Here is a 16,197-nt window from a genome sequence, read left to right as displayed (position 1 = left end):
GTCATAGACAGTTATAATTAAGAAAACCCCACAAACAAGGATGATTGAACAAACAGCAAATCAGCCACATCAAGTGAAAGAGTCATCCAGCTTTTAAGGACAAACTGTTTATGTGGCCATGTCAACATGACCAGTTATCTGATCGTGCAGCTAGAACTGACCATCTGCCATTTTTAATGCTTTCAGGTCAGTGCAGCTCTTTTCATTCTTCTGGCCAAAGCAAGCATGACTTCTGGAGGAGAGGCACGCTGTTTGCAGTTTCCTCAGGCTCCTCATCACCTTCCAGGCCTGGCAGCATTCACTTGGAAGGGATCCCACCACCTCCTTCCAAAGGGATGAGAGAGCACAGAGGGGACACGCTCCAGGAGCACAGCTTGGTGAATCAGTCAAGGACCAGGCTGAGAGTGATAGGAAATGGCAGAATAGTAAGACACTTCTGTTGTGTGGTGATGGACTGATTTATATATTAATTGGGGTTTGATATCTTCATTTAATTGTCCTATTTCTGAAGTGATTCTACCTGACTGTGCAATAGGTACTACCTATTTGCATTTGTCCTGAGTCAGACATAAGTGTTACAGGACTAAAAATACTGTGAAGGGGGATGGGGAGTGAGGAGGCACAGGAACCTTTCCTGATTTTGAAGATCCATGTATGAGGGAGAGGAATGAAAGCAGCTGGGACAAGGAAAAGTTCAACAAGCAACAACAGTAATTATGTAGCTTTTAATCTTGTCTAAGTTATGGGTCAGCTAGAAGAAAGATGCAAGGTTTCACTGAAGACACTCGAGTCATGCCAGTGCATGGAAATTGTAAAACTGGTCCTGAAGTTGTAAGGGTAAAAATACTGTTAGTTTAAACAGTGAACAGAGCCTGCCCATTGAGTTTTCCTATTTAAGCTATGTTGGTTTTGTCATGTTCTGCTTAAAAGTTAATGCAATCTGTTTATAAAAACACTTTTAACGTGTGATTTTTGACGGCTGTTTTCAAAAGTCATTAGTCTGCATTTTCAGAGAGAAAGAGCTAAAATCATTCTGCATAATTTGTAATTTAGACCATGTAGCACATCTCACTGAAATTTTTGTTTCTTTAATGTATGAATATGTCCATCTCGTTCTGCTATTGTACTTTTTTTTTTTTTCAGGTTCATCCTTCATCTGTATTTAGAAATGGAACGGATGTATTTTTCAAAGTAAGAATCTTGTGAATATTGCTCATACATTTCTGTGATTTCTTTCTGATTCTGCTCTTTCTGGACTTTATGCAGAACAACTTGCTAACCAAGTTCATTGTTCATTGTGACCAATGCTTTATTTTTCTGTGTATCTTCCTTTTTCATTGGTATAATTCCCCTTTAATTTCCAACAGTTTGTACTATTGCTGGGGGTGGGGGTGAGGAGGTAGGGGAGGGGAGGCAGTATTTAAAAGCTGCTTGTAAGAGCTAACACAGTTTTTCCTCTCCTGTTTTGCTTGTTTGTGGTACTGTAAATCCAAGTATCATGGGATGGTATCACTCAAAATGGAGGATGATACCTCATCAGCTAAAGCAAACAAGAAGGCTGAAGTGTCAGTAATTAATCAAGCACAAACGCAGATAAATGTCGTCTCCTCTAGGAAGACAGAAATCCCACAAGCTGATAAGGCAGAACTGGCATCTGAACCACGCTCAAGCCATGAAGTATGAAACCTTTTCTTTCATAGGAATTTTTACCATCTGCTTTCAGTCGTGCTCTTTTCCAAAATTAGTTAATGCCTCTGAGATCAGAAGCCTAACTCCCCCTGTTCCAAAACTGAGTTTGAACAATACGCAGATAAATTAACAACTTAATCCTTGCAGTTTTCGTGTAATGAAGTTTAATATAAGAGCTGTTGCATCTGTTTCACGTAACTTGTTTGTTTTTTGTAATTATTTCCCTTCAAATGTTCAAGTGCCATTCCCTTTTCCAGGACTTCAACTCCTTTCCAAAGGCTTGTACACCAGATTTGAAGGGGCTCTTGCATTATGAAGAAAGCACTCAGAAGTTATTTCAGTGTGATGGGATAATATGGACATTCTGGAGTTCCCAAAGCAAGGTAAAAAGGTCACCATTACTATGCATCTGAAGCAGAGCATGGAGTCTGCAAAGCTTAAGACTCTGAAGCAAAGGTTCAGCCTGTAACAACTACTGAGTTGTGCTTGCAGGGGATAAAAAAGTTGTCCAGAGTCACGTTTACTGTGAACAGAAGTGAAAATTCCCAGAGACAAGATGAGAGCTTGATTGCTGTGGCTACCTTTTGTTTCTGCCACCCACAGGTGCTTCTAGACAAACTGCATGGACACAGTTGTCTTGATGCTTGTGGATGGGATTTAGTAAAATCAACTGACTTAGGTATTCTGTAAGCAAACATCCTCCCTTGCCACTCACTATCTCATACTGAATTTTTGTTATACCTCATTCCCTATGCAAACTGTAGGAGCCAGGAAATGTTATCCAAAGCAATGTCCTCTCTTAAGAGGATTTCTGGATCTGAGACTTTGTGTCAGCTTTATGCTACTGGTTATAAACCATGGAGTCCTCTGGTAGGCATGTAATTCTTTACATCTTCTAAGTGATGCTTTAGCTTTATTGACATACACTAATTTTCATGTTCAGTCGAATTCTGGAGAGGCTATCAGCAGCACCTTCAGCTTCAAGCCTGATTATTAGGGCAGAGCTAGACTACTGTGAGTAAGAGTCTGTTCTGCCTTTTCATCTTTTATTTCAGGAGGTGAGCCCAAAAAAATGTACCTCCGGATGGAGTCATCATGATGGGAACTGCTATTTACTGGTAGTAAATCACAAGGTCACCTGGAATACTGCTGCTCGGGCTTGCAGAGAACAGTAAGCCACTTCTCAAAACAAATGTATTTGATGTGCACTGACTGTTGCCCTGAACTGAATGTTGATCCTGAGGATAAGCTCACTTGGATAAGCCCTGCTTTTGTTGTGCTGCACAGCTACAACATGATTGAACAAGCCCTGGGATTCTGACCCAGTGGAAAATTCACATATCATTAGTGTCATAGGATTTTGGGTGGTTATCATACTATATTCATTATATGGATGCCTTTCTTCAGCCTTCTCTGATCCACCGCTTCTTTGACTCTGTCTTCAGTTAATATTAGCAACAGCACAATGTTACCAGCTCCTTTGTGCTGCATGGTATTCTTCTGAAGAAGCTGATTCAGGATCTGTAACTACTCAAAAACTTTGTCATCCAATTTTACAATAAGATTTTGACTTCTAAGGAAAAATGAAAGTTAGTAAATTATAATAATAATTGTAACAGAGTAGGAGGCAAATACAAAATCCACCATACAAGCCAGCCTTGAACTTTTGAGGCCTGCTTTGTGATTTTTGTTTTAGGAGCAACAGTTTAGGACTGGAAGAAATGCTAGCCTTGGTAACATTGAGCTTGCCTGGGGTCATGCATGTTCAGTATCTTGTGTTGAATCCTGAGCACCAGGCTGAACAAAAGGATGGGCTTTAATTGCCTCTTTCTATTGCTCCATGAAATGAAAATTGAAACACACAGGTGGGTTGCAGATGAAAGAAACAGAATATATTCAGGAAGTGGTTGAAGAATATATAGGCAACATGAAACATGTACAAGCATGCATGACAAACCTTGATTTATTCCAGTCAGTTATACCGGTTTATTTTGTCTTGGTAACAGGCGAAAGGAGAGTCTTAGTTCCAAATATGTTCTATCCAGATAATGGACAATACTCTGTATGAAAACTCACCACAAATCTCATATTGTTGATAGTTTTTCCTAAAGTGTTGGGTTATCCCAGCAAAGCTGTCAGTTGTGAATATTCTAGTATTTCTTCCCAAAGGACTCAGCATTCAGTTGATTTCTGAGGAATTCTCACTGAATTAATCACATGTCTGTATGCTGGGAGGTATTCCCATTTCGTAGAAGAGTGTGTTCCCAGGGACCCATACTGTCTGTGGAAGATAACTTCCTGCTGAAGGCTATAGTGTGTAATACAGAATTTAAACTGAGTAACAGTAAGTTAGTGACAGCGTGAAACAGATACACAAAGAGTCAAGGCATATCACAATCCACAAGCAAGTGAATCCTAGGGCAGTGACAATTTAATTAATGTCAGATTACTACAGACTGATGAAGCCTTATCATGGTAAATGGAGTACTCCTGCCCTCCACCTGGAATTGATTTCCAAAGTAGGACCCCAAGCACACACTTTAAAGTGTTACTATAAGATAACTTAATACATCTTATTTTGTGCTTTTGTCCTCCTCCTCCCATGCCCCCATCATCCACCACTGCTGGTTCTGGTATTTCTGTAATTAATACTTCTAGTACTTCTACTGTTGGCATTTAATTGGCTGAAGTTTTCCAATAAGCAAATGAAATCAACATGGATGCCACTTAATAGATCATAGAAACATCAGATATTGAATAAAAAGATTAGAATTGACTTTCATGATACCAGCCAATTTCACTGAAAAAAAAATAAATATATATATATATATAACTAAAAAAAATACAAAAAAAGAATATTTTTTATTACTAAAAAAGTGGCATTATTTTCAATTTTCTATTCTATTTTCTTGCTTGACATTTGCTAGTATGTAGATCAGGATAAACAGCACAAACAATTTATCATGGAAGCAACTGCTGTCTGGACATAACTATGTATTTGGGCTTATGCAAACCCATTTGGGTTCTATCGCTGCATGTTGCAGCAGTGAGCTTTGATATGTGTTGCATCCATTTGTTACAAGGGACATACCACTCTTTGGTTTCCATGTGCAGAGATAGAAGACAACATAAAAATGGGCTTGTCTTGACAGAAGTTGCTGAATAGTGATAGTATGGTTAAAAAAAAATCTCAGCTAATTGCACATAAAATCTTGTACCATTTCTAAGCCTCCTCCAATACACTGGAGAGAAAGGTGTTTTAAAACTCATTTATCTGTGTTTGTTTCTTATGCATGAGGAGACTCTTGGCAGCATGAAGAGAGGCATCTGAGGGATATTATGGCTCAGTGACCACACAGCAGCCTGATTTAGCAGCAATTTTGGTCATTTATGTTGCAGTTTTTGTTTATCCCATAGAACCACATGTTCCCCTAGGGTCAATGCAGCAGGGCTCACTCACATGTAAGATGGTTTCACTGCTGCTCCTGCAAAGACAGAATCCACTGTTGCTTGATTTGCTGTTAGTCAAATGATGCCTTCACCATCTCAAAGTTAAATATTCAGAGAGAATCTAAATATGATCAGATTGCAGATCATTTGCTGCCAGCTTTTTAAGACAGGCTGTTCTTCTGTTTTGTGTTTGTATTTTAGCAACATGTGACTTCAGTCCTTAGGAATCACAGGTAAAGCCATATCTAAAACAATGGTTAGATCCTTTGTGATGGCTCTGTACTGCCTTGTGCAAAGCAGGGTGGACCCAACTGCTCTCCACTCCTAATGCTGTACTAGTTCTGTAAGAGACTGATTTAACTTACATTGTTACAGGCGACTCCAGCATAGGAGAGTAATTACAGGGAGTAATTTTGAAGGCCCAAGGTGTTTGACTTTCAACAGCCACTCTGGATATATAGGGCTCCTGTAAACTCAGCATCATGTCTGTCAATCTCATCTGATTGTTTTGAATATCAGGAGGTGTCATAAGCAACGCTAGACAGCTATTTCAAGGCACCAGGATTACTCCCTAGGTGAGCAAACAAAAGCCTGGGATAATTACAGCAGAGCCTCTCAGTCACTGCCCCTTCACTGTCAGTATGGGACATGAATTTACTGCAGTAATTCATATCACATGTCCTCCTGTGCTACAGAGATCTTCACTGCCAGTCAAGTCTGCTTTTGCAGAAGTTCAGTTTATCAGAATGGTACAGACCTCCTTTAAACGTACTGGTTAATTTCATGTAAAATCAGAAAAGTCTTTGTGGTAAGTGTTTTGCATATAATACTTCAAGGTTAATGGCTACCTGAAATATTTCCTTAGCTTGGGAAACTGCTCTTAGAAGAATGCTCTTGACTTGAAAGCAAAAATTTTAAATCACAAAGGAATGATTTGCAAATGGACTTACTTACCAGAGGAATCAGTGTTGTGGTTTTGTTGTTGTTTAAATAAGGCAGTATGACCTTATTTATAAATATTTATAAATAAGGCAGTATGGAGTAATTTAAATTAGGAAGTGGTAGATTTACATAACTCCATAATGAACATTATTTCATCAATTCTTGTGTCAGGAGCTCTGCCTGGAGATACAGGTTAGAAATATTAACAGCAGTGGTATTTCAGTACTGTTTTCATTTCCCTACAATACCGCAAAACCGTTGACCAGGTTTAATGATTAGAATAGTTGTTCTCTCTCCAGTCATGTTTGTTGGTCAGGCTGTATTTAGAAAGCACTCTTATGGAGGAAAGATTAGATAACATAATTATTGCACTGCTTTCCCTTCACAATGCTGAAGGCTCTCACTGGTGCTTGTGTTGAAGAAAGTCTGAATCTGTTACTGCTCAGACCACCCTTGTATGTAAATGGTATAGCAGTTACTGATACAAATTGATGCTTTTTTTTGTTTTTAATTTTCTTGAAACTATTACAACTCTCTAAAGTATCTGACTAAGTTCTGGTGCTTTGATTGTCTTTAAGCAGCAGCCAGATAAAATGCCTATTTTTGTTCTTGCTTACTAATGGTGATACCACAGAGACTGCTGCCCAAAACTCTTCTCAGCCTCAAGTTTGGTGACTGGCCAGCCACAGTCACTGTGAGGGGGAATGGCGTTCTGCTGCTGAATCAGTTACCTGGGGAGGACACCCTGAATGAGCTGCCCTGCTTTCCTGGACCTTTTGTTTGAAGAAGAAGAATCCAAAACTTTCCAAGAGCATTAGCCAGAGTAACTGCTTTGTTCACTGGAGACTTGGTAGATGGGCCTGGTGATTGAGCACAGAGAAGAAGCATGTCACCCTTGTGACGCAAGGGGACAAAGAGTACACACACAAGAGCTGGTAACACAGCTTTGCAATCAGTGGGTGAAGTTTGGGGATTCTGTACCATAAGGAGGTGTGCAATCCCTGGCCCCTGTCTGGGTGCTTCTAACCACTTTCTGCTGGGTCAGTCTACCATTTGTAAAGTCATGATCAATGCTTCTGAGGCCACCCTGCCACACCTCTACCTGTGGATTGTACATGGAAGATGTCAGTAAGATCCTTCATACTTTGTTTTTTGGTGGTCTCAGATCTTAAGGGACCTTGATGGGGCCTGTGTATGGTCCTTGGTCTAGGGTAGCCTTGCATCAGGGCACATCAGGTACACAGCGTAAGGGCTAACACACAGCTGTCCTGTAGGTGTTGGGGGATCCACTGTGCAAAGAGGGGTAGGGGGGTGAATCCTGTGCTGTATTGGATTTTTAGTGTGGTGGATTTTTATTTTAGAGAAAAGGCAGTATTGATAAACAATTATGTCCATGATTTAAAACATAGTTTTTGAGTTTGTTACACATGTCCAGTATACACATATTTTATTTGCGCAGACATTTTAATTTTTCCATTAGAAAATTAGAAAAATCAATCTAGGACTTAAGTTCTACAAGTAATTGGTAAATGTAAGACTAAATCTTTATGTAGTTATTCTTTCATGCCTGTACTGATTTTCCTGTGAAATGTGAGCTATATGGTGTATGTTAGAATCCTTCATGCATCTTGTTGGTAAGTCTGTGGGAGATGTCTGTCGCTCTGTGGAATTCTAATTACTTTCTTCTCTCTTGTTGAGCCTAGATACCAGGGGAGTCTAGCAAGTGTGGCTAATGAACAACACATGCAGTGGCTGTGGGACTTCAGCGGGAGAAAGCCTTTTTGGATAGGCAAGTATATCAGCTGACAATAAAGTGACTGATGATAAAGCCTTAAACTGCTACAAGTTTTCAGCACCATTTCCAAATGCTTCATTGCCCTCAACTTTCTGCAGCTTTTGGTATTTCAGAGCAATGCATAAACTGATAGCTGTCATGCACCTGGATAATTTTATGTCTTTATCAAAAAGAAGAGTTTATCATGATCTGTGTTGCCTAGAAACCTTTCCCGTTTTAAACCTAGCTGGTAAAATAAATCAACTAAATCAGCTTTAAAAACTACATTCGGTTTGTACTCATGTTTAATGGCATAATGATTCTGTTACCCTGAGAGAAATAAAGTCCTTTGATAAGAATAAAAACTACAAGCCCATTGTGTCAATTTTCTAATTGTCATCTCTTCTAGCTAAGAAGAAAGGTCATATCTGACCCATTTTGGTCTTAGGAACTCAGAGGCTAAGTGAAAATGCATACTTTAAGTTGTGCTAACTATCATCCTTTCAACAGTATAAACAAGATCTATGAAGATCTGCAGGATTTTATTTTCAGGAGGAATCCATGAAGTCTGAAGCTGCCCAGGCTTGAATATGACACTCTATTTGGCATCCTAAGTATCAAAAGAGAAACTTGGGGTATGATAGACATGGAGAGAAAGAAAACATTTCAGGCCAGTAATGTGGAAAAAAGTTAAGTGTAGATGCCGTACAAAATATTAAAGTGTATTATTGCTTGTATTTCTCCAGATTTGTTCATTTATTTATTTATTTTTGGCCTGCACAATTTGCATATATTTTTTAAGAGGGATAGGACAACATGCTTCTGTTGACATCAGGCTCCAGGGATGAACAATATCACTCATTTGGTCTTACTTATTTCATACAGGCTTGAATGACCAAGTCAATCCTGGACATTGGGAGTGGAATGGAGGAGAACCTGTCACATACGTTAACTGGAGAAGAGGCTTCTATCACTTTCCAAAGAGAGGCAACAATTGTGTATTAGTGCAGAAGAGAGGAAAATGGCAAGCAACTGACTGCAGGAAGGTCAAACGGAACAGCTATGTATGTTCTAGAAAGCTGTAAAGAATGGAGGATCCCTGTGAAAGCATGTGGATATTCCTTTTGTTTCAGTCTATTTATCTGCAGGCATGTGATGGTATGCAGACAGAAAACTATCTTAATTATCACCGAGGTTTTATTTTGTGTTGCCAGAGATGCAGATGCATTGGATTCCAAACAAGAAATAGAGGTCAGTTGCAAACAGTAAGTCCAGGTCAAGGCTTTGAACTCTTCCCAGAAACTTTGATCTGTCGCTTATTCATTTGTATTTTCACACCAAAGAGCTAGGCCTAACCGCTTTCATCAAATTTTTGTGTAAACATACCTTTGTTTACACAGAAAGAAAGAAAAAACAAAGAAAGTAGCACATCAGTTGATTTGCTTCACTCTTAAGGAGTGATTATGGATTGGCTATTGCTTTAGTACATTTGCAATAAAAACAGCAGTTTTACCCTGCAGTCACAGTGAAAGAAATACTGTTTGGGGTGGAAGTGAGGGCAGACTCTGCTGTCTGAAAGCAGGTTATCTTGTGTTTGGAAGGGTGAGACATTTTGTTAGGATACTTTTTGTACTTTGTACTTTTTGTGTGGATATCCTAGTACAATGTTCTACAAAAGAATAGCAGTGATATGGTTTAGTGACAGAGTACCAACATGAGCAAAAGCCTTGTATTTCTTTTTCTAGTATCCAAGAACAGCTTCAGATCCTAATGGATCTGCTCATATAGAACTGCACATTGTTTGTCACTTCTGACTAAAATTATTCACTTATTCACTGTTTTTTAGAATTGCATGATGTTGCTATAATTTTTACAGTGTAATTAAATAACTGGACCTCTGCAAATTTAATGCTATCTCGAAGGATGATTTACACACACAAAAAAATTAATACTGAAGCTTAATTCCAGAATAGTATCATGGGATTCAGTGATACATGAACATGAATAGGATTTATATGTGTGTATAAGCCAATGTAATCGTGAGACATACTTTGTACTAAAGCAGCTATGGCTTTTGAAAAGTATTAATCTAAGTCCTTATTAGGGATTTGAGGTTTTAAAAAATAATTATAAAAAATCCAGATTTAGTTCTGAGAATAGCTTAAAAACAGCATTTAATAGGAAAAAAAAAAAAAAAAAAAAAAAAAACAAGACCAAAAAAAAAAAAAAAAAAAACAGAACAAAACAACAAAACAAAATAACAAAACACCAAAACCCAAACAGCTGCCCATAACTTAATTTTAACTTGTTATATATACATGCCATTGTCATGTTTCCACTTGGTAACATTATAGTAAAGTTATTCTTGACATGACAAAAATCTTGTTTTAGGACCTCTTTACTGCCAGCCTTAAAATTAAAAAAAGAAACAAGTCATAAGCTTGCTAAAAAATTAAAGCTTTTTTCAAACCCTCCCTCTGCCTGACATGAGTGTATGACAGGTGGTGTGGCATCGAGTATGAAGAATTTACCATGTACCATATGAACTCTCAGCCCTCCCATCTGCCTGCCTGCTGCCAGCAGTTGTTTCTGTCCACGTCCCTTACAAGCTCATCAATTCGGCCAGACTCTTGATCAATTACATTTGTGCACCATTTGCACCTCTGCTCTTTCTAGGACTCCTCAAAGTAATTTCTCAGTCCTGTGAAGGAACAGATGCAGCAGAATCACCTCTCCTCTCTGTGCTGGAGGAACTGTTCCAGAGATTATTTATCCCTCCTTCTTGCGTATGATGAGTTAGAACAGGCATGTGAGTAGCTGGACAGTCCTTCCATGTAGGAGAGTACCTTTCTGAAGGGACTCTTGCACTCTTGCAGATAAGCACAAGTGCCTTACAAGATTAGAGGTAAAATACTGTGGACAGAACCATATCATATTGTTGGTATCAACAGATACAACCAAACACACTTCCATAATTCGTTTTTGTCTTTATAACCTTTATGCCAAGCTTCTAGACATTTTTATAAACACTAACACTTTTGCTCAATAAATTATCTAAACCAAAATGATATATATGCTAATTGTTTCAAGAATACCCCCAAAACAAGTAGTCTCTGAGTACCTGTCCAGACCTGTTTTTATTTCTTTGTAATTTTATATATATATATATATATTTCTTTTCGCTGAAAACAAACAAAAACAAAACAAAACAAAACAAAACAAAAAAAAAAACATGGTGCAACAAAGCACACTTGATAGCTTGATATCATGTTCTGTAATTGCAGGGAAAAATGATTAAGAGAGGTTGTTAAACATAAAATTTTATTTCTTTAGGGACTTCTTGTTATAAAAACTACTGAGCTTATTGGTACTATCTTTACAAAACCTATCAAGATTATTAAGTACCCCTCCTACTTATATAATGAATGACCTTAACAGAGAGGGAATTTTGGCCGTGGAGTTTGTTACTGGACCAGTAACTAATATATGACTAGTGACTGTACTGAGACAGCACTGATCTCAGAAATTTGCTTGTGTGTGAAGAGTGGAAAATACCCCTTTTCTGTACTTTATTTGAAGTACCTTAAAGCAATTGAGGTGTTTGAAGTTTTCAGTACACAACGGATAGTTAGTTATGCAAACTATATGCATTTTCTGCTTTCATGAGATCTGATACAATATTTTAATGAAGCTAAAATTCTTACATGATTTTAAAATGAAGCATTTTTTTTTTCAGTGATCTTTGCACTCTTTTTTATATATGTAATATATAAAAAATATACATAATAACATAATATACATATTTTTTTTATATGTAATATTTTTTGCACTCAAAAAATATTACATATTCAAAACAGGGAAAGCAAAAATATGTCACTTTTTCTGTTGCCATAGGAAGTTGTTGTCTCTAAGAGTTTTAGTAAAGAAAAAGCCTAAAATCCTGAGAAGTTACTGGGAACTTTTTCAGTCTTCAATACAGCTTGATTTAGACTCTGAATAAACTTGGGAAACTGAGCAAGCATTCAAGGATCAGTGTCAACATGGAATTTTGAGAGGCTGAAAGTCATATAAATACTGGTGTTCACCTGTGGATGTTCTGAATGAGCACAAGTTTTATTTTACCAGAACTACCCATGTGTCTTTTAACAGCAACAGAATCAACAGGTGACAGCTCAGTGAAAACAAACAAACAAACAAACAAACAAACAAAACACAAATGTTGTTAGCCCAGCTTTCTAAAAAGGGAATGGTGAGCTGCTTGTGTGCCTGCTTCTTTTAACCACCTCCTCTCCCTGTCAGCTATCTTTTTAATTTGTTGACCAAGCAGATGACTTGCAGATGACAGCTGTGTAAAAAAATGGTAGGCAACTTGCCACAGGAACACTTCTTCCAAAGCAGAAAATTCTGACCTGAATTCTTTTGATATTACACTGTTGAGATCTTGCCATGGGTGGAGACCTTTGAAGTAACCCAGTAACTGAAGCTAGTAATATTACCTCTTGTCGCTCCCCAGATTCAGCCAAATACAGGGAAAACAAGCTTCAATAACTTAAGAACAAATTGTATTTGCGTGAGCAAGTGTGTTGTTACTAATGTCATAGAGATCAAGTTTAATTTGGAAAAAATCACTAAAGTTTTCGAGATCTCTTCTGTACACACAGAAATGTAATGAAGGCATTCTTTTTTCACTCATTCTAAAACTACAAAAATAGGCTTGAGGAAATTATATATATAACTCAGCGAATACTGTGATTCTACTTTATTTACATCACAAGACTGGTGCTAACCTAATTACTGTATTCAGAACACTATATACATTGTTATGCATAGCTTTGTGTCAATACAAAACTGAAACATATCATTTTGGTGAATCTGTGTTTCTTCAGTTTCCTTCCATAATTGAACCAAAGGTGCTTTTTGTTGTTGTCGTTTTCATTTTTTTTGTGTGTGTGTTTTATTTTTGGTGGTTTTATTTTTATTTTTTTAGCTAGTGGTAAAAACGTAAGTGTTGGGCATAGTAGTAACGTACTTATAGTTAAGTATAATATAGCTGCTGTTTATTCTTTGCAGTTTCTGAATTCTGTTTCTTCTTCTGCATGAGCCTTTCTGAATTAGTACTATAAGGACATATATATCATAAGCAAACTATATGTTTAATAGAAAATGCTGGAATGTTTATTTTGAGAAGTAAATTTAAAGAAAGTTACAAGTCTACAAGCAGATATATAAGAGAAAGAATGACTTCAAGAAAGATTGTCAGTCCATAAAATTGATTTTTAAAATGATTCATCATTTAAAGGATCATTAAAATTAACAGGAAAAAAAAAAGGCATTGTTTCTCATTGTGATCTTCAGTCAGCTTCATTGAGATTTCAACTCTTTTATTACAAGAAGCTATGCTACTTGTAATTTGGACAATGCTGCTACACTATCTCCACTGCTTAACTACTATTCTGTTTATCAGTATATAACCAGTATAAGGGTAGAAGACAAGAACAGAGATTTTTTAGTTTATTTTCACAGAGCTGAGATAATGTATTTTTTTCAGTAGTGGAAGACCTAACGAATAGCAACATGATACCTAAATAATTGGATATAAGCACAGTATGCAAAAGGATACTATTTTATGCATACAGACAAATTTTTCAGACAAATCTTAATACATTTTTACTGTAATTAAATACATTTAATTTCTTTCTTTCTTGTTTTTCTTGTTAAATTTAATTTCTTTCTTTCTTCTTCTTTCTTGAATTATGCTAGAAACATTTTCTTGCATATTTCTTCAATTGGTATTGTTGAACTCCTTGGTGAATTATCACTGCTAACCAATTATTATTCACACAAATTATTCTGAGAAATCGTGTTTTCCTCAAGACTGAAATTTCCCATTGCGCAGACTCCTCCTCCTTCAGTGTCTCAAGGTTTAATAAGCTGTAGCGATCAGGAACATATTCAGCACAGGTCCTCAGCATGGCTTTGGAATTGAGTATGTTCTCAATTAGGTGGTACATATGTACCGGTATGATGGAGGAAATGCTTCAGAGGTGGCTACCAGTCCAAAATCTTCCATCCTGAGAACTGCAACAGAGAGAAAACAATCCATTGCATCATGTGTCCTTAATGCCATGCAGATTATTCCATCTTACTGTCAAGTGTTGTGAGAGCAATGAATCAACACATATGAAAAGAAACTTACCCTAGCTCTGCTAGACACAAAAGTGAACATTTTCAAGTGCAAGAATCTACATTTTGGCAGTAGTTTGAAACTTAGATTCTAGCTGTGTTTCTCCAGAACAGAGAAAAGAAAGAGAAAAATGTGAATGGAAAGGTATATTAATGAGTCAATGCAAGAAACAACACAACAAAAGACTAGAAGCTGAATAGACAAAGGGTGAAATTCATGCTGTACAGTACATAAGGTTGAAAATACAAAATTATTTACTGGCTATTCTTTCCTATCACACTTCACAAAAGCCTTTTGGTTTCATAATTATAACTTCCCCGTGAGGCCTGTATGCGATCTGTTTTCCTGAAACTCAGTAAAACAAAGACCACAGATGGCTTTCTTTGATAAGTACAATAAATGGAGAATAAACTGCATAGTGCTAATTCATTAGTTCTGAGGTCTTCATGTGGGTTCTGTAAAAGATATATGTGGATACAAGTTTGTCTACATACAATGTGTTTCTAAAATGATAGGATATTGAAGTGGACTGTAAAATATAAAATCCATTTTAATGATTTAATCATTAATCATGTTATAATGAAATTATTTAGCTCAACAGAAGGCAAGTAATTCAAGCACTGCCTAAGAATTATTTTTAGGCATCAACTGGCAGTGTAACTAATTACTCAGTTTATGTCCATAATGACTGAATAAACTCCAGCTCTGAAACGAATGAATAATACCATTTTGCATTTGCATGTCACTTGTCATCTATAGACCTGATAGTGTTTTTAAAAAGATGGGAAAACATTCACAGTGACTATTTCTGAAAGCAGAATGTCCTGAAAAAATGCTACTATGAAGGCAAATCAAAGCCTGCCTGAAAGACGCTGCTGCATTTAGCCACAAAATTTAACAACCAAAATACAGTGAAAACATGTGCTATGCTTACATGAAAGGATAATCAGGCAGGAAAACAAGTTTTTATAAAAGATACATCATTGCTTTTTGTAGAAATCTGAGATTAGCTGCATTTGGAACATAATGATAATGTACTCAGTCCAATCTCTGTTGTCAATTATTAGACTATGCAGTTGATGTCACCACAAAAAGACGTACAAATACTTACTATTTTTAACTTTGTAGTGGTTCTCCAAATTCACTGTCCAAGCTGGGATGCCTTCCCATAATGCAGGCTGGCTCCTCGCTGAAACGAGAGGCTGAGGACATGTCCTGCTACCTGTGTGCAGTTATGCACGCAGCTGACTCCAAAGCAGATTTAGACTGTGTGTAAATATAGAACAAACTGTGCCCAGATGTACCAGGCCCCGTTTCTTACCAAATTTGTCTCTTGGAAACCAGCCACAGCTTACTATTGTAGGCATGAAGAAGCAGGATGAGATTGGCCTGGCAGAACCAGGGCTGGCATGCAGCTTTTGGCTCTCAGCAGATCTTTAGGTAAAACTATCCAAGAAAATCCAAGAACCAGAGTTTGCTTAGCCTAGAGGAGATAAGAGCTCAGTTTTCTGCTTTTAGGTTGTAGAGAGATTTGTTGGTATTGCTTTGCTTCAGCCTTCTTTCTTGCTGTGTGGTACAGGATAGAACAGAAAATACCATCCTGATCTTAAACAGTGTTTTTTTTTTGTTTGTGTTTTTTTTTTTTTTTTTTTTTTTCCAGCGCCATTGCACACTAGCAGTTTAACATCTATATCTATATGCCAGAATAAATCTTTATGCATTCCTTGTTAACATTTGCACTGCACAAATAATCCACAACATTTTACTTTACATACAAGTGTCTAGGACAAGAATTCCAGTACTAACATTTTCTTTATTATTGTGTGATATTCTTAAATTGTTTGCACAATGTTTCCTGCTTGCAGCCTGATTGGTTCTTTGTGAAAAGATGCAGGAAGAACCCCCTCTTGGAAAAAAAAAAGGGGGGGGAGGGGGTGGGGGGGGGGGGGAGAGAAGGCAGTCATAAAATTATTTTGCTCATATTCATATTATGAACAGGAGAAGCTTCCAACAGAAGTTAAGGCTGTCTGGGTACTAGACCATGCCTCAACCACATCAGACACACCAGATAAGAAAGGCCTTGCATGTATGCTTCTTCTTTCAGGGCAGATTAGGGTAACTTTTAACGAAGACTAAAAGTCTGTTCATTTTTACCTTG

At 37.3% G+C, this 16,197-nt stretch overlaps 1 protein-coding gene across 7 annotated transcripts in view; it reads left to right on the top strand.

Moving 5' to 3' along the window:
• The window catches only part of FREM1 (FRAS1 related extracellular matrix 1), a 65,159-nt gene extending 55,110 nt beyond the window's left edge, over nucleotides 1-10,049 (top strand). For 4 of the 7 annotated variants that reach the window (XM_032206163.1, XM_032206164.1, XM_032206162.1 and 1 more), the window contains 7 exons: nucleotides 187-425; nucleotides 1,144-1,191; nucleotides 1,495-1,677; nucleotides 1,947-2,072; nucleotides 2,745-2,860; nucleotides 7,785-7,870; nucleotides 8,741-10,049. In XM_032206163.1, coding sequence (XP_032062054.1) covers nucleotides 187-425; nucleotides 1,144-1,191; nucleotides 1,495-1,677; nucleotides 1,947-2,072; nucleotides 2,745-2,860; nucleotides 7,785-7,870; nucleotides 8,741-8,940 — 998 coding nt within the window. In that variant the 3' untranslated portion in view covers nucleotides 8,941-10,049. Of the gene's footprint in view, nucleotides 1-186; nucleotides 426-1,143; nucleotides 1,192-1,494; nucleotides 1,678-1,946; nucleotides 2,073-2,744; nucleotides 2,861-7,779; nucleotides 7,871-8,740 lie in introns of those variants that run through there. The other 3 variants (XM_032206166.1, XM_032206167.1, XM_032206168.1) reach the window with 3 other exon arrangements.
• The last annotated feature ends 6,148 nt before the right edge of the window (nucleotides 10,050-16,197 follow it).

This window comes from Aythya fuligula, chromosome Z (assembly GCF_009819795.1).
Source record: "Aythya fuligula isolate bAytFul2 chromosome Z, bAytFul2.pri, whole genome shotgun sequence".
NCBI classification, from domain to species: Eukaryota; Metazoa; Chordata; class Aves; order Anseriformes; family Anatidae; genus Aythya; species Aythya fuligula.
The sequence above is the reverse complement of the archived record's forward strand: the minus strand, read 5'-3'. Positions and strand labels throughout refer to the sequence as shown.